Source organism: Balaenoptera ricei, chromosome 11 (genome assembly GCF_028023285.1).
Source record: "Balaenoptera ricei isolate mBalRic1 chromosome 11, mBalRic1.hap2, whole genome shotgun sequence".
NCBI lineage: Eukaryota > Metazoa > Chordata > Mammalia > Artiodactyla > Balaenopteridae > Balaenoptera > Balaenoptera ricei.
Window position 1 is genome coordinate 49,275,732 of NC_082649.1, and position 23,919 is coordinate 49,299,650.

General features: G+C 39.4%; 1 protein-coding gene across 8 annotated transcripts in view; it reads right to left on the reverse strand.

Annotated features, from left to right (window-relative positions):
* Positions 1 to 23,919, reverse strand: part of NEK10 (NIMA related kinase 10) — a 309,939-nt gene that overhangs the window by 222,640 nt on the left and 63,380 nt on the right. For 7 of the 8 annotated variants that reach the window (XM_059937555.1, XM_059937551.1, XM_059937552.1 and 4 more), the window contains 13 exons: positions 20,819 to 20,860; positions 19,320 to 19,398; positions 18,296 to 18,363; positions 16,617 to 16,696; positions 15,182 to 15,268; positions 12,332 to 12,556; positions 9,571 to 9,710; positions 8,865 to 8,926; positions 7,321 to 7,398; positions 5,166 to 5,230; positions 3,744 to 3,846; positions 3,523 to 3,651; positions 2,875 to 3,012 (listed from right to left, as the gene is read on the reverse strand). In XM_059937555.1, coding sequence (XP_059793538.1) covers positions 2,875 to 3,012; positions 3,523 to 3,651; positions 3,744 to 3,846; positions 5,166 to 5,230; positions 7,321 to 7,398; positions 8,865 to 8,926; positions 9,571 to 9,710; positions 12,332 to 12,556; positions 15,182 to 15,268; positions 16,617 to 16,696; positions 18,296 to 18,363; positions 19,320 to 19,398; positions 20,819 to 20,860 — 1,296 coding nt within the window. The other variant, XM_059937558.1, reaches the window with a different exon arrangement.

Here is a 23,919-nt window from a genome sequence, read left to right on the forward strand (position 1 = left end):
TGGATTTCATACTTGAAAACAACAAAGAAATCATCATATTTATATTTATTTATAAAACAAAGCATTTCAAGATATCATCTAATTTTTCAGGATTCTTTTTATTTGCTGCTCACAAGACTGTTCTGAAAATAGCAATCTCCCATATAGCCTTACCAAATAGAATTGAAAACTGATTGTGCTTTATCACCTAATTTAACTAAATTAGAGGACTGTAGAACTGGAAGCTATCTTAAGAATTCATTTAACACTTCCTGTTCCAACATCACACATAGATTTCATAGAGGAGAAAACTGAAATGAAGCAATTAATTTTGAACATATATACCTATGCTCTTAACCTCCCCCTGCCACTTAAATGTTTATACACACTGTTTGTATCTATTTACACGAGTGGTGTCTTTCTATGCTCTCCAAAATTATTAGTTTGAAACTGAAATAATCTAAGAGTTATTAACTCCGTTAAAATTATAATAATAATTGCCAAGGGCTCCCTCCTTGAACAAACTTAGGTCAGGCTCCTCAGAGTCCTCCTCTGGACCAGGCCTCCTCCTTGGCCTGCCTGGTTTCAGCAAGAATCCTGCTAAGCCAGTTTAGTGAGCATCTCTGCCCTCTGGATATCCAATCAAGTTCCTCATCCCCCCATCTTTGTTATCTAATCAAGTTTTTCTTCCCCCAACCTGATAACTAACCAAATTCCTCTTAGTAACTTTCCATCCTTTGACCCCCCCTAGCCCTGCCTTTTGGTTGTAAATCCCCAGCCATCCCTGTTGTGTTCAGAGTTGAGTTCAATCTCTCTCCTCTACTCTAATAGTTTGACTTCTATTGCAGTGGTCCTGAATAAGGTCTTCCTTGTCATCTAAAAGTTCTTATCACAAGGAAAAAATGTGTAACTACGTGTGATAGATGTCAATTGGACTTACTGTGGTGATCATGTCACAATACATACAAATACTGAATCATCATGTTGTACACCTGAAACTAATATGCAGTCATATGTCAATTATACCTCAACAAAAAGTGTCCAGTACAATTTCTCTTTGGCATAGTTTACCTCAGAAGGTAACATGGAAATTCTATTTTTTTAATAACATAATAATTTTCTACAAGAATACTAAATTTTTGTGGTTGTTTATTTACAATTTGAGTTTCTACATAAACTGAAATTTGTTTTATCTCAGAATAGTCACTGGTACATCATAAATGGCTTTCATCTCTTTCTGGCCTTTCTTCTTGCCTTCTTTTGAAGGAGAATCCACTGGCTGTCCACCAAAAACCTGCTCTCACACTCCTCCAGTCCATCGACTTGTAGCAGGACGTGCTTCCCCACCACAGATCACACCTCTCAGCCTCTCTCGCAGCCTCAAGGGGCTCATCACTCAGTTTTCCCCAGTGGAGTGTGAGGGGAATCCTGTGTCTGAACCCAAAACGTCGGGTGCACCAGCGGATATAAATGTGCCTCGGCAGCTGCAACGGGAGAGGAGGAGTGGGCATCCCTGTGTGACCTCATGGAGCAGAGCACCACACCCTGACTGACAGGAAGACAAAGCCCATTGCATGGTGAGATCTCTCCTTCAAGCCCACGCACTTTGGGGCTTCTTTGTTACTGCAGCTTAGTCTTAATATTAACAAATACACTCTCCCTTTCTAGTCCCATTTCTCTCACTTCTGTCTGCCATTACCTCCTCCTTTTTGACCTCAATTTATTGTCCTTTCCTTGGTTTAAGTCCATGGTGCGAGCACAGTTCTACAATTTTGAGCTCCCTCAAAGTTCAAGCAGAGGCCTCCTATATGGCCCCACCCTGACACTTTCTTTTCTTAGAAAATATACTAAAACCAATAGTCTACCTCATCAACTAGCAAATGGCCAGCAGATTTTTAACAATATGGAACTAGGTAAGCAATAGAACCATATTCTGGACCTAGCTCACTGGCCAGGACTACATCCAGATTTGGGTTCAAATGAAGATACTAGACCAGCCTAGGGCAAAAGCCATGCTCTAACCTTGTGCTATGAAACAGCACACTGCCCACGGCTAGAGTGTTGGAACATGAGCAAACACTAACTTTTCAAAACCTAATCTCTTTGTACATAAAAGTCAACTATAAAACAACCTATTAATGATATTTACTGTAAATTATAAATTGGAGTGGAACTAGAGATTTCAATGAATAAAGATCATCATATTTATGGTTCTTTATGTCCCAGCACAGATGCTATGCAAATATAACTATTTGAAAACAAAGAGCCGTGAACTGATAGGTCTCCCCAGGAGTTATAGATGAACAGTATTCATAATGAATGTATAAATAAAGAAAGCTTTAAAAGAAACCAATGTGTTCTTTGATCACAAAAACAATTCCCATTTCTCTCTGACACGTTTATTCTTTCTCTTGAAACAAACCTTCATAATGATACATGAGTTGTGAACATTATGTTAGAATGTTTTGCTCATGTCAATAAATAATAACCCATCTTGAAAATTCACATTTTAGATTACATAAGCCATATTTGAGGAATGTTAACAACTTGGTTCCATTTGACAAAAGTCAGGGAAGTCTTAGTCATACTCTTATGCATGTAACGAAGTAACCAAATATTCTACAATATAATAAGAAGGAAACGTATATGCTTTCTCATATATAATACTCTCTGTGCTGTGAACTCAATTGTTCTGCATCCCTGGCCCTGATATAGTTATATCTATGGTTCAGTGTCAAGCCTTAGGAGAAAACTTGGTGATTGATATCACCTCAATGCCAATTATATTAAACAGAACCAGTTCTTAACACAGCATTGACAAGAACAGCACATGAACTCTACTTTTTTTGATGACATTTATTTAAGGAAACCATCTTCATAAACAAAAGCATTTACCTGCTCTTTAATTATGGTTAATTCAGAAACAATATTCCTTACACTGCTGTCTCGATCTTTTTTATCCTTTCCAAATGCTGGGTTATGTAAATTGACTTCTTTCATTGCTAAAAGATTTTGACCACTACGCTTTCTAACCTAAAATAAAGGAGACAAAAAAAAAAAAAAAAAGAATGGTTTGGGAGTAGAGAGGGGAAGAAAGTGATTAGATTAATAAGGTCACATGATTAAGCCAAGTCATCTAAATAAGTCATACATCTTTAAAAAGTAAATTTGTATTTACACTAAGCTCACCTCAAAAAAATTGGTATATTCTGGATCAGTCTGCAATATTTCATAGGATTTTACTGGGTAAATACAGAAACACTGGTGTGAACTTGGAGAATGTGTCATACATTTGGACAAGCCATTTTGACTATTTGTATGAGAGATTAGTGACAGCTTTTGTCTTAGAAGGTCAGTGACCAATTTCTAGAGGTGAGACCTAAGGTAAGACAACATCAGTGCAGCTATCTGTTGGATAGAAACAATCATTCTAATTTTTATATCTATTTGTTCACTGACAAGGGCTCCAATTCACTTGTGTGGGTGTGCAGGGAGACATGCAGTTTGTTTGGGAACATCGGAAATGTTCAAGGGCAAGGTCACCTTGTAAACACAGCCAAAAGCTCCACTTCCAAGATGATCCAAAACTGCATAGTTGCCTATATATTTCGAAGGAGCTTTATTCTGATTAATGCTTTCAATATTTTCAGCAATTTGCTTCAGTTCATCCTCCTAACCAAAAAATGAAAAGGAAATGGGTTGCTATGATACATGCATCTTAACTACATAGCAGCCTGACAAAATATTTAAAGCTCAAGACTTACCACTAATAAATTCAGCTTTGATACTAATTCTTCATAAGCACTGATATCACGAACATAATGTCCTATGTCAATGAAGATCTCAAACAAGTCGGTGGGGAAAAGTCTACAGAGAAAAATACACACACATACTTCCTATAGGAGTTGGAAACTCTGGCCCGTTCCTTCCCTTTTGGACCTGGCTCACTTATAGGTTAATTACATTAAATACACTGTCCAACAAATGGGGGAAAATAATACTCACCAACTTATCTCACGAAAATAAACTAGAGACACAGTTCTTAAGAGGTAAGGGAAAACAACTGGAAAGGAAAGTTCCAGAGATCTACTGTATGACACTGTGCTTATAGTTAAGAACACTGTACTGCACACAAAAATTTAAGAGGGTAGATGTCACGTATGTTTTTTGCTACAATAAGATATGATACAGATTTTACAAAAATCTTATTTGTAAGACATTTGGGGGTGTAGTATTAAACATACTAGGAATGAATGTTTATTGGGTGTTTATTGTGCACAGAGCACTTTCACAAATACTATTTGATTTAGTCCTCATGAAAATAAAATTAAAATACAGGTGAATTAAAAAAATGAAGAGATTTATGCATCATTTCCAAGCTACTGGCTTCAAGGGTTTAGGTTTATTAAAATCTTTAAGTCCACTGATGTGGATGATTTAGGGCCTTGAAATGAAAGGTTATAATAAATAATGAATACTTCCTTTTCTTCCCCTAAATTCAACTGCTATATAGAAATAAAATAAAAACATAAAATGCCCCATTCTTCCGAACAAAAGATGGTATATTAACTCAAGATTTTATTTCTATTTTGCCTTATGAATAAAATTCTAGTAAGAACTTGGGCCTATGATTTGGCTAACCTGCCACCTCTATGGCACGCAGACCACACCTGTAGGTAACCACTGTCTGCTTCCCAAGGTGGTGGTTTTTCTGTCATGCTCACCACACAACCTTCTGATCCAGGAACATCCAGCCTCCTCCCCTTCAAATGGGTTCCTATCCTGTTAAGGACATCCAGACAAATACTTTCTATTCTATTGATTAAAAGGAAATGACTAGATCAACTCTGGACATTTCTGAATCGGCAAAAACAAGCACATATTTTTATTTCATCCATTAAAAATGTTAATGTCTTAAAAAAGAGAGAAAAACTAAAACCCATAGCAGTTACATGTAATTAAAAGAGTTGTGTTGATGTGATTCATGTGCTTTCCTCATCATTTTGTGAATTTTCAGTGTTAAGATATCACTAGGGCTGCTCAGTATTATCTGTGGATTTTAAGAAATCTGAAGACACATGTTTTGCATACTGACCCTTGCTTCTCTTACTGTTTGCATCTAAATCAGGTACATGAAAACAGTTGACTAATGATCACTGGTCACTTAAATTTCTCTAAGCTCATACCTTTTAAAGAGTGGTCTGTTTCTTTCCATACTGAAGAGAAACCTCAAGGCTCTGAACGCATAACACTGGAAATAAAAGGATATGTGATTCTCAAATGGTAGCTCAACAAAGTAAAACATTTTCAGGATAGCATGATCATGAAGTGAACATTAACGTGGCTTTTTGGTGAGTGTGGCTGGTCTCTGTGGGAGCCACAGCTTGTAACTGAAAGCAGACAACATCAACACCTGGACCGGTTCTCATGTTTAAAAAGCATTTGCGTTGTGGAAGGCTAGGGATCTGGGCCTTGTTTCACTCAGTGCCTGTCGTTAGTTCCTTTCTAGAAAGTACAGAAGGAGCAGAGAGACAAGAAATAAAACTCCTACACCGAGAAAACCAAATGTCCCAAGATTTCCAGGAGCTCAAGGTTTATTTTCTTTCTAGCCTGCTATGTATGCCTCAATATTTATATAGTTTCTGTGAGAAAATAAACACTAGAAATAATGACATATAAAAATAGCCACAGGCACACTGGATTCAAACTTGACAAATTGGTCTCTTGAGTAAGGTCTAAAGCATTCCCCAGATAGAACCATCTACAGTAACTCCTGAGAACACTCAGAAAGAGGCCTGTGAGACTTTAACAAAGAAAAATAAACACTGGACGTTTTGCAGTGCTGAGAAAAAAGAGAGAGCCCCAGGCTTGCAGCTGTACCTGTACAATAGGCCACCACTGGAGTGACCAGGGTCTGCTGAATTCAAATCTGGAATCATTTCATAAAATTAGTGATCTGAATATAGAAGGGTCACAAACAAGACTGTCTGGAGAAGCCAGGCAGATAACAGGACCACATGAAGGAGATTGGTGAGAAAGCAGTGGAGACTGTGAGAAGTGAGGAACATGCATGTGCCTCGAAAGAATTTCCATACATATTCTTTAAAAGCCTCTACTGGCTTAACAGAATGCATGCGCAGGAGGGAGTGTACTTTACCATGTTCCAGCACAGTGTCATGCATCAGTGCTGTACTAGAGAAGTAAGTCCCACGCCTGTGTGTTCTCAGCGGTAGCCCTCCAAAATCTCTGCCTGCCAGCCCACAGATACCACCAAAAATTCTCTGCTAGGTTTGACCATCATTCTGGCTGAAAGCTCTTAAATCAGATTGAAGGCAAACATTGTTTTTTACTTCCTGTTCTAACGACTTGAAAAAAAGATAAGCTGCAGCTACTGCAAAGGCTTACTTTAAATTGATTTTATCATGCCAATGTCTTTGGGGACACTTGCCCCCTGGTGTCCACTCCTCAAAAAAGCACATAGGACCCTGCATAATGTGGCCCCTTCTTACCTTCCAGGCCTCATCTCCTAAGGCAGGGGTCCCCAACACCTGGGCCATGGACCGGTACCAGTCCGTGGCCTGTTAGGAGCTGGGCTGCACAGCAGGAGGTGAGCGGCAGGTGAGCGAGCAAAGCTTCCTCTGCCGCTCCCCATTGCTCCCCATCGCCCACATTACTGCCTGAACTCTGCCCCCACCCCCACCCCTGTCCATGGAAAACGTGTCTTCCACAAATCCAGTTTCTGGTGCCAAAAAGGTTGGGGACCGCTGTCCTAAGGCACTCCCTCTGCCCCACACCCCACACCCACCTCACTGAGCAGCCTAAGCACACTCTAAGCTGCCAGGCTCCCGTGCTTTGTCCACGCTCTTCTCCCTATGCGGATGCCCGTCCGCCCTGGAGCAGATGTCATGGGTGTCCACCTCTATCCCTTTACTCACCTGACCAGCACCATCTCATCCATCAAGTTCCATTTTACAGGTTTGCCTTTGTAAAGGTGAAATGCTACTGACTGTGGTCCGTGCTTAAAGATGGCACATAATTTTCCCCTTAGTATTATTTTCTGATACACAAGCAATGTTTTTAAAACATAGAACTTAACAGATAAGCAAAGAAATATCTAAATAAAATCACCTAATACCCTACGGAGAAACTACTGTTAAGCCGTCTACATTGTTTTAACAGCATTTGTTTCCATGCCAGCCTCCCTCACCAGATATTTTTCCCTCTCGGTCAGTAGAGGGGACCAGTGCTAACCTAAAAATTCTAAAAATCATAGATTATATTACCAAAATTTCCCCAGATTCCAGTAACCTGATATTAAAGAATAATGGATATGTTTATTACCTGTAATAGATTAGTTTTTGCTGCATTCTTTTGTTTATTTCGTAAAATTAATTTTGCTATTGTATATATACCATTTTCCTGTAAGAATAAAGATGCCATGTTATCAGTGACCAGCCACAATGCCAGGGAGATACACAGCATAAAGAAGGAAGGAACAATTTTAAAATATTAAAGAAGAAATGTTAGTATAATTTTGGAATCAGGAGTAAATATTACAGGACAATAGTAAAAATGTCAGTGTAATACTTTTAAACATCAAAGACTATAACCAGATCATAAAATCTCAACTGTCGTTAAAGATTATAAATAACAAAGTATATCAATTAAAAGTGATTTAAATACTTTAAAAACAAAGAGTAGGGGGCAAAAAAAGGGGCAGAGTAAAGGGATCCAAATGTCTTTATATTTTGCATTTTAAATATCTAATTATGAAATATTTCTCCCTTTATTGTTTTGTTAATTAAACAATACATGTAGATAAACTAGTATAGAAAAGAAAATAGAAAAATAAGAGAAAAATAAGAGATTTTAAAAAATGAAAGTTATTTGTATAAACGGTTAACATCTTTCTAGCCTTATTCTAATACAAATACAGATGTGGAGGAATGAACAAAAAGTATTACCTTATTGCTACATTTTTTATTATCTATTAAATACATAATTTACTGAATTCTACTCTATGTGGGCATTTATATTATAACTGTGAAGAGCTTTACCTGCCTTACTACATTTAGTCTTCAGAGCTGTTCTGTGAATTAGTCTATAATTTCCTTGTTTTATACATGACAAAGTCAGAACTTAGGCTAAATATTTTTCTAGAGGCCAAGACAGCAAGCGACGATAACAGGACTGAGCCTCCGCCTGCCTCAGCAGCCACCCTGACCTGCTGAGCTTCCCCAGGGACTCTGATCACTGCTGACCTGACCCTTTACTAACTTTATGAATTTATGCATTTTTAAGTTGATGTATTGAGCAAAAAAAAAAGTTTTCTCTGTAAAATTCAACAAGCAGGAAATAACTTTTATAATAGAAACACATAAAAGGGTTGTATATAAATGTGTGTATTCACACACACACACACACACACACATATGACTGTATATGTAGTGAATTGGTTAATGAATTATGCTTTGTGTGCTTTGTGAAATCAGTTTCCTGACAATAAATATTTTGTTTGGTGTGTTTCAATCACCTCTAGCTGAATAACTTCATGTCCTCTTAAAGTGACTGCTATCCTTAACTCATGGTGTCCTATGTGCCATAGGAATTAAAACAATTAAATTAAAACAATTCAGAATAGCTTTAAAAAAAAAGATAAAGAAAATGAAATAGACTGCACATAACATAGGGAATAAACACCATCAGTTACCTACATGGCAGTTCTTTTTAAGCTGAGTTGAAAGAGGAAGGACAAGAATATAAAATGGAATTCTACATGTTAAATAAGACATATTACAATATTTTTAAGCCATGTTCCAGGATACAGGTGTCACCTGAGGTGGGCTCCCTCCATCGTGACAGGTCCTGGCACCCCGCCCTCTCACCTGAACCACCTGGTGGGCGTTGGTGTCGTCAAGCACCAGTTCCGTGAGGGCCGCACAGCAGGCTGCAACGAAAACCACCAAATGCCGTGTCTGTCGTGGCCATGGCGGCACTTGCACATCAGCACTCTCGCTCCCTGCCTCAGAGAATTTTGTCGGCAGAGCCATCCCTCAAAAAACACTAATTTTCCTTCTGGCACGTCTCTGGGAGAAAGGCACTTGAGTTGTGCTGGCTGGTACCTCTCCTCTTCATGTAGCTCACACGCATGCACACCCCACGGCAGCCTGGGGGGCACCCCCAATGCACCCCGCTGTGCATGGAGGGGGGAGGGGGGCAGGCACCATCAGCCCCATACCCAACATGTGCCCGGTGTGGAGCACGTGCTCAATGTACATCAACAATGGTCAGATAAATAGTGCATACTTTAAATATATTATCCAAGTTAACCCTTATAATCTGAGTATGAACTACTTTAGAGGGCTAACAGATTAGGCCACAGAACTTGGCAAGCAGAGGAAAGTTTGGGGTGTCCTTAACCTGCAAGTCCAACACTGGTACCAAGAAGTTTCAGGCATCCACATGGATTTAACATCACATTTTTTAAGTTGTAAATTGGGCCTAATTAATATTATCATTATAATTTTATAATAGAATAATACAAGGTTAAACAATATCAAATAATAAAACATAATAATATGATATAAATACCTGCTTGAAGAGAGAAAGTATTTTCTTGTATTTCCCGAGGGCTTAAATCTTCTGACAAATGAAGCTGCTGGATTCGGCCTGCCGCATTGGCACTAGACAGGCTTCCAATGGAGGAATGATCAGAAACAAAATTTCTGTCCCTGAAAAAGAAAAGTTAATGCACAGACCAATTTATCAATGGTAGTTCATGGTCAGTGCTTTCTGGTTCCTGTTTCATAAATCTTTGCCTCCCCCAGGTCATAAAGTTTTCTCCTGTGTAACCTTCCAATCCACTCAGACATGATTTTTGTGTGCAGTGTGAGGTAGGAGTCATCTCTCTCTTTTTCACATGGCCCCCTTTGTTTTGAACGTTATTCTTCTGCCATTTACTTGAATACATCTCAGTCTTCATCATTCTGAGTTTTGTCTTTTTCCATTAAATTCCAATCTTCTTTTATTTTAGGAAAGTTCTCTTCTATTAGATCATTGAGGCTTTTCAAAATTTCCTTTTGTTTTATTCTCTACCTTAGGGATATCAATTATCCACGTGTTGAAAACCCATCTTCTGTGGGCCATATCCTTCATTTTACGTTGCTCTTATTCCCTTGTCTTCCTCCTCTGCATCGTGTGTAAGTTTTCAAGTGTGCCCTTCCTTTCACTAACTCCACGTTCTTTCTGGTACTCAGTCTCTGCATGTTGTTCAGTCCTCATCTTCTTTCCCAGCTTCACAATCATTCTGTTCTCCTTTTTACTATCCTATCATCTCATCTTTAATCTCATTTCATAAACTGCATGTTCTGTTTAATGTGTTTGATAAAATAAAGCATTTGTTTTTCTGTTTACTTAGTGCAACATCTTCCACAATAGATCATTCGTCTGTCTTTATCTGCTTTGTTCCCTTCTGTTTTACATGGTTGCCATGTTTTTTCGTGCATTTATTTTTATGGCAGCAGCTCTATGTAGATTTCTATATGCCCAAACGTAAAGTGGATGGAGTCTCCCTGGCCTCCGTCCTGTGTCATCTGGGCCCTCTGCCCTTCTTTCGGGGAGCATAGGGAAGGTAATGGAATAGTCGCAGTCAATGATCTTTAATTATGTTAAAACTTGAATTTTAGGGATCACTCTACCTGATCAAGAGTATGTAACCTTTTAGAAACTGCCTTTGAGTTTGGGACTGCAGGTGAATGGGCATGAACAGATTTCCTATAAACCACCCTGACAACAGAGCCTGTTCATACTCAAGCCAGCAGACAACCTGGCAACCTCACCCCTTATACCAGCTCTAGGCAGCCCAGCTCTGAAAGGATATTGTTTACCCAGCTGGGGTAATAAATTCTCCCAGAGCACTGAGCCATATTTAACATGGAATAAGTATTGACATACATCTTCTTCCCAGGGAAGAGATTTCTAACATTGTACCATAGAAGTGGACTGGGAAAATTACTCTTTAGATGTGAAAGAACTCTTTTCTATCAAGAATGGTTATGGCTTGAGCAAAAGAGGAAAACTAGTACTTTATATTAAACTCAGTTCTATGTGGTCAAAAGGCAGGTTTTGTCCTTGAAGTATTGCTTAACTATTATGTAATTTAATTTTATCATCAAGAAAATAGCTGCCCTCCACGAGGGCTACCCACGGCCACTGTAATACGTATGATGGACCAAAAATAACCACCACCATCATCGTCATCATCCTATAAACTCAAGTGGAAAAAAACCTTTGCAATCATAATTACATTGACTGTGGGACTAGCTCATTATGCCACAATACTAATGAAAGATTTATAATTTATACTTTAAAGTACTTGAGATTTTTATGTGATATTCATAAAAGCAAGTAGATTGTCAACAGTCTACACATTATTTACTTGGTTTTGGTAATGATAGAAATTGTTAACAAAGCCACTGCTCATATCTCTAGTCTGTTCTTATGCTTTGGAAAGTTCCTTCAGAGAATGGAGCTGATGACACATAGCTCCACAATATCAAGTTATCAGGCACAACAAGCACAAAGTCTGAATAATATTGATTTGATAACAAGTCATATTAAAATTGATGTTACTCTGCTTTTATTAGAATGAACTTTATTTACATACTACAGATAAATGTGATCTTTTTCCAGGCAGATATAATCCTTTTCAACTTTGATTCAGCACCTAGGGGGATGAATTATGCTCTATAATAATTTTAGGTAATAGATCCTTCCCACTGGTGGTACCAGTAATATTGTTATTCAATACTTCAATACATGTAATACATACCATATCTACTATTTTTTGCTTTTGTTATAGTTTTTGCAACATAATTCAAGAGAATTTCAGTTTGAAACTATTTTAACAAGCCATTCCTTCCCCAGATTCATGGCTTTGAATGCCACCAGATTCTACTTTTAAAAGAGAGACAACAAGGTGTTAATCCACCTCAGAGCACTGCCACGGAGATTAGAGAGAAAAGAGGAGCAACTGGACCAGGGTCAGTAACATGGAATCATTTGAATAACAGTATTTCCTCCTATTTTAACTAAGGATCATACATCTGTTCCTTTAATGCAGGCTGGTGATTCAAAGATAAATACGTCAGGGCTCCCAAGGAGCTGAAAAGATGAACGCTCCCAACATTGATTTAGAGCCTGTTTGCAACAAGTAAAAATGACTCTGTAGAACATCAATGACCGAAGAATGGGAGGGAGCCAGCTGAGCACATGCCCACCCTGCCCTCGAACAGCTGAGACCCCCAGCCTTCATCAGCCAGAGTGAAGCAGGCCAAAGCCTGCTCTGACTCACCCTCGTAAAATATGAAGAATCTGTTTGATGCCTCCCCAAATGCGAATTTCCACACTGGTCTCAGGGTCCTCACAAACCTGAACCAGGATCCAGACGACGCTCCACAGCAGCTGTAGGTGGTCTGAGTGCAGCAAGCTGAGGAGGATGGGGACCCCCTCGTAGAGCTTCACCTGCTCTCTCACCTGGCGCTCGGCACAGAGCAGGCGCAGCAGCTCAGCTGTCAGCCTGCGAGGGATGGGCGGGAGGGGAGACTCAGCTCAGTGGCGGCTTGACTTTATTCACATGGAGCTGCCGACACGCACGGACGGTCGCGCTAACAGGCTCTATGTCACAGTCAGCACATGTTCTCTGTAGAGGGCTGGATCACAGCCAAGTGTTTGCAGCTCTATGGGCCATACAGTCTCTGTCATGACTACCCAGCCATGCCAACATGTGCAAAAGCAGCCACAGACAACACACAAAAACCAACGGGCATGGCTGTGTGCCAATAAACCTTTATTCACAAAAACAGCCAGGGAGCCAAATTTAGTCTGCAGGTCATAGTTTCTGGACCACTTTCTAAGTCATATCCTCATGGTATCCCCATTGGTCTGGCTAAAAACCTACTAACCAGCAGACAGGCATCAAGTACATACAATGGGACCTGCATTATGCTCAAGACAAAAGAAATATAAAAGCTTTATCCTAGTCTTCAGAAACTTACTATGTGATTGCAAAAATAAGACATTAATACCTGATGGCAAAAACACTATGATCCAGGGAAATTAAATGCAAAGTGCTCAGTGAATATCTGGAGAGTAAAATAAAGATAATGATGGCATAAGACATAAGGTTCAACTAAGCTCTGAAACATTATGATGATAGACGTTTCATAGAGCTGTCCTGAATCCTCCAGGCTCACACTCTGAACACTTTCCTGGACGGTGTTATTTATTCCTATGGCTTCAAACACTCCCTCTACCCTGGCACTGTGATCTCAGTCCAGGCATCACTCCCAACCTATAGAGGTTCCAGCAGTCACTTAACTGTTCCACAGGCACTCACCCCACTGTTTCTAAACTCAAAGTCATTATCCTCCTCCCCAAATCAGCCCTTCCACTTATGTCCCCAATCTGGACTCAGGACACCACAGTCTTTTCAATTTCCAAGCCAAAGACTGGGACTCCTCCAAGACACTCCCTTCTTCTCCAACCAGTGGAGAGCCTTTGGTTCCCCCTGTTTCCTGGGCAAGCACTGGGGTTAATTCTTCTGTGAGTCCTGCAGCTAGCTAAACCCACTGCCCCTCCATCCTTGTGAGCCTCGATTATGCTCAAGATATAAGCTTCTCTGTCACCCTCCTCTCCAATATTCCCATTCTTACCCTGCTTCACAATTCCTTTCCCTGAGCTAATTTTCCATGGCTCCTCTCCCTCCCAAACTTTTATGCTCTGACATATGTTCTTTGGTAGACAGTATTCTTCACCTTCTCAAACTTTCTACACCAAACATTCCCTCCTTGTTCTAAGTGGATCTCATTGTGTGGCTAAATTCCACACCCCACACACTGCAATCAGAATAACTGTCCCCCCAAAATCAATCTGATCATGATTAAAATCTGTGAGTCTCCATAATGTTCATGATAAAATCCACACTATTAGGCACAAAGAGCCCATCATGACCTCGCTAAAGGTATCTCATCTATAAAATATGGAAAGAGAATTGCAGATCAAACAAGTTAAAACACAAAAGTGCTTAGAGCAGGGCCTGGCATGTAGAAGGCCTGGCCAAAATTAGCTCTATTTCTAACTTATCACCAACTATCTAACTAGTTTTCTGGCACCCTCCCTCCTGCACTCTGCTGTAGCTGCGCCCACCCATGCACGCTCCTCTCTCACACACCACTGCAGGCCTCCAGGTGGGAGCATATTCTGTTTTCACTTGCTCTCTTCCTCTGCCTAGACAACTGCTCCTTCTTTTAGGAGACTTGGCATGACCCCTCGCTCTGATTGGAGGTGCTGCTCCATGCCCCCAGGGTATCTATCCTGTGCATCCACTGACCACACCACCTACAATGTTGTGGTGAAACTGATGATTTGTGTGTCTGCCCCTCTCCTACACCATGCAACCATATCTTATTCATCTTTGGTTTTCCAACACCTGTGCAGAGGCTATTGGGTGAATCAATTCAGACAACCAAGTCTAAGTATAGTTTGTAAAAGAGGGTTAAGTTGGCTTAGACGAAGAATTCAAGGGATTTACTATGAGTTAAATATCAGTGTTTTATTGCTTGGGATTTCTGTTAACTATTTTGCCTCTTTAGAAAATTATGACTTACTCGACTAAATATCAAATGATGCAGGTAACCTAATAAATATCTGGATACAATAAGTTTTTAGGGCAATAGGTAGTTCAAGTGAAAATGAGTTCATTTTACTCTAGATTCTGTTTTGGTCATGAAATAAGTCAGTAGCTATCTTAATGTATTTTACTTGCCTTAAGCAAAATAGATTTTAGGAATCTAATCACTTATTCAACACACAATCTGAAATTACTGAAAGTGGAGCCACCTCAGAGTTTCCTTCCTTAAGGAGACAGGATGTAAATAAATGTAATAAAAAAAATATTAAAGATGTAATCATGAGACTTATATATTTCAAATCTGTGACCAGTTCTAGAAGTAAAGCAGGACCAAAGATAGATCGATATATCTCTTTGCTATTGGTTACTTTATATAAACTTAAATAGAAGATAAATGCCAAGTTGACTCATGATATTCAGTTAACAATGTAAATAACATGACATAAGTAAAATAATAATAATCATTTTCATTAAATGTCAGACACTGTCATTTTCCCCTGTTAGCAATCCTACCTTTTGGAAAGCAAGTCATATTCATGTAAAATCATCAGCAGATTTTCTACAATGTTGAGTTCACTTATTTTCTCCCTACATTCTGGACTACAAATTGAAAAGTATTAGTAACTATGAAAAATGTATTTTACCATATCCACATATTTAATATCTTAGCCCTCATATTATCCCAGGAGGAGAAACAAAATGCAATGTAGCTCTATGGGGCAGGGCTACATTAATAAATTTAAATTTGTTTAATAAGAGTATGATGATAACATGATTCCCTTTGGAGAAAGGGAATCATATGCTGTTCACAAAAAAGCAATGATCAGCATTATTCACAATAGCCAAGATATAGAAATGACCTATATGTCCTTTGATAGATGAAGTGGATAAAGAAAATGTGATATACATATTTATATATATAATTGAATATAATTATATATACATAATTGAATATTGTTCAGCCATAAAAAATCTTGTCATTTGTGACAATATGGATGAACCTAGAGAACAATCTGTTAAATGAAATAAGCCAAACAGAGAAGGGCAACTACCATACGGTATCACTTATATGTGGAATCTAAAATAAACAAACAAAACCGACTACATAGAAACAGAATAGAATGGAGGGTGTTTACAAGTGGCTGGAAGTAGGGGGAAACAGGGAGGTGTAGGTTAAAGGGTACAAACTTTCAGTTATAAGAAGAATAAGCACTAAGGATCCAATGTGCAGCATGGCAACTACAGTTAATAATATGGGGTCGTGCACTTGAAAGTTGCTGCGAGGTCTTAACATGTTCTCGTCACAAAACCAAAAAAAGAGTTAACTATGAGAGGTGATGGATGTATTAATTATCTTGATCTTGGTAATCATTCCACAATGTATATGTGTATCAAATCATTATGTTGTATACTTTAAATACATAAAATTATATTTGTCAATTAGTCCTCAATTAACTTGGAAAAAACCCCAAAAAACAAAAAAGCAGTGATCCACTTACTGGTATAAAAACATATTTAAAGCTTTTTTATTTAAAATATCATAACATCTGTAGGGGTTATCTAGAATTTTTTAAAGGGCAAAAATGTTTGAAAATGTTAAAATATATATAGGGGAGAGAATGAAGAAAACAAGTCAGGGAGATTCAACTGTCCAAGACATATTGTGTAATTGTGAAAGTAGAAGTAACTGAGGGTTGGATGAAAAGACTAGGTAAATATTTCTAGTCAGGAAAAAAAAAGAAAATTTTAAACTGCTTTGCTGCTCCAGCTTAAATTCTAAAATGATGCTTTTCCATCCCGGATCCTCTTCAGTACAGTTATGGTACTTCATGTTTATTTTTCACAAATTTTAACTAAGTAGATGGCAAAATAAATAGAGAAACTGATCTATTTTGCATTTCTTCCATCTGAGTTGCTAAAGCAGCAGAACTTATTAAAATACACTCACCTTTCAGCTAAACTAGCCAGAGCCAGAAGGGCACCCAACAGAACATTAGTATCTCGGGCACTGAGTAAATTTACTAATGTCTGAAAAATGAAGTAAAATAAGGTTTAATTATGTAAGTACTACAAGCTTCTTGAACAGTATGTTTCCTTCTAAAGATCATAGAGGCTTAACCTCAAAATTTGTTAAACATTCACGATCTCCAGTTCTTAAGGGGCAGGCATCCACCCCCTCTTCAGACGAGCTCCTTGTAAGTATTCCTTGCCCAGGACAGGAAGCAAAGGGACCAAGATACATGGCCCTCTACTTCCAGGTGCCCACGCTGTCTGCTCTCTGTCTTCTGGTAGCGACCAGTCACTGAGCACTCATTTTGAGTTGGGCATTGGCATTGTGGCAGGCACTTTCCAAATTATGAAAGTACTTTTTCAACAAAATGTTGAAGACTGTCTTTTTTCCCCAAACTAAGCAAGATATGTTAACACTACCAGACAATTCATTTGCCTCTCAAATTTCTGAGTAACATCACTGAGTTGGGAGTCGTATATATCTTATCAGTCACCTTCTCGGGATTCCCATTACTGCAAATTTATGTATATTCCCTCTACATTTTTAGAACTCAGGGTCCCCCAAAGCACACACCCAAACATACTTCAGACCAGAGTTGTGACCTGTATAACAACTACTAGACTGATTTTGGGTTTCTATTATGTGGGTTTTTCCCCTTTATGATCTCATGCATTTTCTATGGAGCCATTATTATCTTTGTTTCTCAGATCCCTCCCTCTTTTTCTTCTCTCACTTTTTCCTTTCTGTCTTCTAACATAGTGTTTCCCAAACTCCAGTCACTGAGATATCATTTCACAATTTTTGTCATGTCCACCCTTAACACCTTAATGCTACTCAAAAATGTTCTTCAAATTCTAAGTGATATCAGTGAAATATATAGCTATTGAAATAAAAAATGCTGACCTGTATTATCACTAAGAATCACCCCCCCCCCCATACAATGAGCAGCATGTGTTAACACATTTTAGGCAACTTTGCTCTAATATATGCTGGAAAGTGGCTTCCTGGGATATAAAAACTCAACAAATTATTGAAACCTGGTTCTAGGCAGCTACCAGCTAAATAGTTTTGCTATAAATATAAATGTAGTCTGTTTTGATTAAACCTGCATTCATTCATCTCGAAATATGTATTTGACCCATGGGCTTATAATACTAAACCATCTTATTATGAGGTTAAACCATATGAAATTGACCTACACACCAGGGTAATTTCACATGGTTCAAACTAATATAACCTCATGTGCCAAATGGAATGTATTTATATGTATACATACATATATATGTTATTTATTTATTTATTTGTAAACACACACCCAGGATCAGTTTATATATAGTCAAGGTTTTACAAGCAACATTTAAATTAAGCAATAAACTTAGTTGATTAAGCAATAAAGAATTAAATGACATAGAAAAAAGAAAAAAGTTTCAGAAAACCTTTATTTGCTCTTTCTATATTTACTCCTTAGGCGGTTAGCAGAGATTGGCAATTTTAGGCTAGGTTAGCAGGCTTGAGAATTATAATTACACGTGGCTTGACCACAAGGGCTCTGGACTCTAGCATGTGAACCACCACCATATGAAGCTGAAGCAGGAACTCCTTCTGGGACCACTCACCTTGTGGGCTCCGCTTGTGGTGACCCATTCTCTTTGGTCTTTGACAGCAGCAAGTTTTTGAAAAATATCTATAAAGGAATGGAATATCTCAACGAGGGATTTGAAGCTTAAAGGGGGTCATTGCTCATAGAGCCTCAGGTCTCAAGTACTGATGGGCAAGGAAAGGAAGGACAAATGGGAACACAGGCCACACAAAAAGGACAATGGAGGGAGGAGGGACAGGGTTGATTTTTTTACTTCAAGAATCACGTTTCAAGCTCAACTAGTATTTATTATATATTACTATCATAATAATAACATTTGGAGATAGCAAGAAAATTAAACCTTCCCTTCCACTTAAAGTTGAATGAGTTCCTTAATATCATTACAAGTTCAAAGTGAAACCTACTCTTCAAAGATCGCCCCCATAAAGATTTCATGTGTTGGACTTAGCAAGGTTCCTCAGTGGAGGGGAACGGCTGGCCTCACAGAACCTTCCTGGTGCCTGAGGCTCACCACAGATTCCTCTCTCCCTGGAACTGAGAATTAAGGTCCAGTCCTGTGCACACAAAGAAAGTGGGCTCACTCCCACGAGAGCAGGAGTGCGCACTCATCAAATCCAGAGAGCACGGAAGGTGGGCTGGGAAGAGCTTCCAAAAAGAGAAGTTTTGGAAGTGGGTATTGTTATTACCCCAATTTTATAAATGAAAAATGAATAGTCTCTGACATTTTAATAGAAATCGAAGGAGGCAAAAAATATTTTTACCAAAATTTGCTTTTATGGAAGGAAGTCTCTCTTGCACTAAATAAACTAAGCTTGGGCTCAATGAAAATCTTTTAAAACATGAAATCGGGTTTTTCAAGGTAAGAACTGTGATCTAAAAATCTCCCCTCTGGGTGCATTTTGCCACTGAGCAAAACAGCTGGCATGGACTCTCAAGCCCATAGCTGTGTGGGGACCCCCGTGAGTATTCAAAGCGTCCCCCCTTCCCTGCAGCAAAAGCCATGCCCGGGATGGCCAGCTGCGTCCCGGGACCGCGCTTACACGTCATGTTGACCAGCTTGTCCACGCTGTGCTGCGCCTCCCCGGAGCCGAGGTACCCGTGGGCCACGATCTCCATGTACTGCGGCGGGGGGAGGGGGAGACCGACAGGCGAGTCAGAGGGGAGGACGCTCAAGCACACAGCAGGTGAGGGGAAAGGTTGTGCACTTCTGAAAATGAGCTGTAGGTGGCACAACAGGCTCACCAAACAATACTTGGTGGCCCTGGGCCTGCTTCGCTCAAGTGCAGAAGGGGGTGGGTTTCTGGGTTCTTGGCTTCTGTGGAACGCCCCAAAGTGGAGGGAAGGACCTGGAAAGATTGTTTAAACTCTCAAAAGTCCCAAGATGACTCCTAACTGAATAAATTTGTGTTGCAATTTAACCTCCAAATACAAGATACAAATAAGATGCAATAATATAGTACATAGAATTTTAATTCTTCAATGTAACTTTTCAGCAGAATTTTAATAACACACTGCATATATTTTATCGACCTTATGTTTTATAATACCCTAAGTTATATCTAACCAGCATACAAGCAGATAGCAATAATTAGAATGAAATGTATGGGGTAGTCTAATAATCCCTCACTGTGGATGACTGATTGTAATAAGAAATAAGTTCAGAGAAACACACATAAATTTCTGACATTTTAATGAAAGTAAAATGGATAAAAAGATCCTTTACAATATAATTTTATTAAAGATTATTTCATTAAATGAGCTAAACCTCTAGCCAATTAAAAAATTTCTTAAAAATAAAAACAAGATATGTTTTATCAATTTCCCAAGAATAAAAAAATAATAAAATAGATTTAATATTAAATTGCCATTAAAATTAATCATCCATTAATAACTCAGAATGAGTTTGCAGGGCCACGGGTTTATTATGAAAATTATTCTTTCCATACATGGTATAGATTTCAGGAGAATGGGCTTTTTCAACTGTTTCCATGCCTGGAAATTTTATTTTATTGTATCAATAAGCCCAAACATTGGACTGTCTCAGCATATATATTCACCTCCTTACCTTCCCTCAGTAGTTACCAAAGCAGAAAAATAAATGAAGTCAAGATCATTCCTCACTTTGTTATTTATTTTTAATATTTTAGTGAGCACAGCAATTCTTTTTTGTGTGAAAAAGTTATGAACATCTTCATAACCAATATTTTCTCCCACCATTTGGTGTGTGCAGTGCTGAGGCCTGGGGCCTGCCAGACAACACCTATTTATTTTCTTTACTAACTAAAGACAGGTGACCTCTTATATTGATAGAACTTTCTTGTTTCAACAGGCTGGGTAAAGTGAGCCCAATCAGCCAAGAGAAAATGTCACGAGTCCCTCCCTGCTCTGTGTGTATCCTGCCTCATGCTCACACTCACAACCCTGCCTGCTCCTCTCCTTGGCAGGCAGCTAAGGTAAGAAAGACATCCTCTGTCACACACCTATGTAATCTCTGCCTAAGAGAGAAAGGCAAAACCAGCCACCACAAAAGGAATCTTACCTGAGCTAGGTTTTCAATCCCACCCAAGCTATGGAGCATTTCCTGATAAAATAAAAACAACAGAACACACATGAAAGATGAGAGTGGTGGGGGGAATATATTTTACATGCAATCTATTTATTAAGTTATGAGTTTTAATTATTTTTTTAAGGCCCACATTCTAACATAAATATGGAAAACTTTAATGTTCACCAGTCATACTATATTTAAGATAAGTTATTAATAAATATGAATGAAAGTTGGGTTGAGATTAAGAGAATGTAAGTATGCTCAGAACTGCAGCCTGCCTCCTAATTCTTTTTACTTCCTCTCATGTCATCATAAAATGTTAGAGCTGGAAAAAGCTGTTAGATATCATTCCCTTCAACACCCTCATATTACAGAGTAGGAAAACTAAGACCCAGAATGGTAAACCATTTTGCCTAAGTGACAGAGCCTGGATAAGAATCCAGCATCACTGAATCCCAGGACCTTCCTCTAGGCCTCTGCCTAGTGTGGCCCATGGACCAGCAGCAAAAACATTATCTGGAGCTGATTAGAAGTGCAGAATCTCCTACTCCCCCCAGACCTGCTGAATGACACTATGAATTTCAACAAGATCCCTGGGTAATTCACACGCCCAATAAAATCTGAGCAGCATTGCTCTAGTAGACTAGACGACAGGGCTTCTCCTTAAAATGATGTGGCTTATGGTCTTATTACACCCATACCCTAAACTAATGTAAGGATAATCATTGCAAAATGTCCTCAGATATAGGTCTTTAAAATCAATTCCCAATAACAAGGCACTGCATGAAACTTCTGAAAAGTGCTAATTAAAAGAGAGAGTGCTGGGAGGCTGGAGTTGTGAAAAGAACTGGTTTGGAGCTCTCCTAACAGTCGATGCTCTCAGGTTACCCACACTGACATTTATCTTGGGGTTAATGGGTTTCAGGTGGGCTAACCTGTGTAACTCTGTATTGACACCTCTCTCCTTACTTTCTCTGCACACAAGGGAGTTATTTGAAATACAAACATTAGCCAACATTCCAACTCTGGAAAATTCAGGGCAATGAGTACGTGACTGTGGGGGCGCCATCTCATTCTACCCGGAAGCTGAGTGGGCAGCTGAGGAAAGGCTCAGGGGCTCAAGGCCTCCTGGGTCAAGGTTTCCTTATTCTGTGTGAAGGGAATTTGGAAGCAACATACACTTGTTTAAATTAAGAATAAAGGTACATTTATAACTCAATTAAAAATCATTCTACGACCACCTATTAATTTGAATTCCCATGATTGCTATTCACTTTAGAAGAGCTATAATTAAAGAACGTAAGAATATTGTATACATTATCGTTAATTATGGCGGAAATTTTATACATATAAAGATAAAAATAACATTTTAAAACCACTTATATTTTTTCAACAAATATTTTTTTTTTCATTCCTGTTAGGTAAGATCCCTGGGTTAGGCTCTGAAGGGGACACAAATATGTAGATGACAGAGGCTGACTTCACTGAGCTGCAAGCAAGCATAAGGCAGATATACAAATAACTGGAATTTAAGATAGAATTTGGTAAGTGTTATAAGAAAGTTATACATGAGGTGCTGTGATGCTGCAGAGAAGGGACATATAATAGCCTGCTGAGAGGACTAAGGAAAACTTTGTAAGGATGGTAGCCTCTGAATGGGCTTAGAAGGATGGATAGATGTGCTGAGAAGACGTGGGGGGAGAGGGGGAAATAAAGGGGATTCCAAGCAAAGAGAACAAAGAGGCTCAAAGGTGCATAGAAGTTGCGTAGAAAGAACATCAAGATGTTCTATTACTGTGAAAAGCACCTCCCTAACACCATGAAGGGAATCTTTGGGAATAATGTTAGAAAAATAGGGTGAGATAAACTGGACATGTCCATTCAGACTTGGACATGAGCCTGAATTTGAACTTTGCCATTCGGGCCTGATGAAAAGGTGCGAACAAGGGCCGATCAGAATCAGCCGTGAGCACATTGTCCCTCTACTCTTAGAATGAACTGGAGAGGCAGGGGCGTGGAGAGAAGCCCTGTGGGTTGGCAGGGGCAGCGAGAAGGGAGTGGACAGGTGGGCTGTCTTGGCAGTGGTGTGACCAACTGGGCGTGAAAGGGCCAAGGGCAGGAAGGGAGTGCAGGAGGCATCTCCGTCTGTGAGCCAGGGTGACTGGGGGCAAGGACACGATGAACCCGGGAAGGGGAGAATAGGCTGGGTAGACAAGGAGACTGAGTCTGGACATGCTGAGTTGCTGGTGGTGTATCCAAGTGACAAAAGAACAACAGGCTGGGGAAAAATGAGGCCAGGGCAGACTGAAATCTGGCATCGCTGACATAAAGGAAATTTAAATTTGAAGCTTGGGAGGGAGAAGACACCAGGGAGAGAATAATGGTTAAATGATTAGTCATGGTCATCTTTAAATGTTTACCTTGACAAAAATTTATCTATCCAATAATCAATGTTAACAATATGGAACTAAGCCCATGTTTCCCAAACTCTCTCCTGGGAATAATCATTTTATTCTGTGCAGTGGGTGGTACTAGGTATTCTTAAAAAAAAAGAAAATTTCATGATCAAATGGTAGGTTAAACAGAATGTAACAAATTATTTTACCGTAGATTAAAACTCCTCAGTAAAATTAAAAACTCCTCAGAGCTTTAATATGCTGCCGTGCACTGTAAGTCTCTAGTGGGAGAACCCGTGTGCAGCTTTCCTACATATCACCGGGCAGAGCACAGTTCTTTTCACAGAATACTGACCAAGTCCTGTGGAGCACCGTGAGAGAAGCGCTGCTATAAAGTACAATAAGGGGAAAATGCACTCAAGCAGTTACCCTCCATTTGTTAAACAAACACTTTCCCAGAGGCCTGAGGCCCCGACAGAGACTGGAGCGCGGCGGGGACACGCCTGCTCTAACCTGCCCGCATCTATGGGAGAGAAGACCTCGAGGCACGCACACTCCTGGGCTCAGCAGTCCTGGTTACTGATCTGAAAAGCAAACAGGACTGCGCGCCCTTCCCCACCTCAGCCCTCCTCCCCGGCACGGGCTGGAGGCTCATGGGACTGGGCTCTGGACTTCTGAGGCTAATGGCCTGGGGAA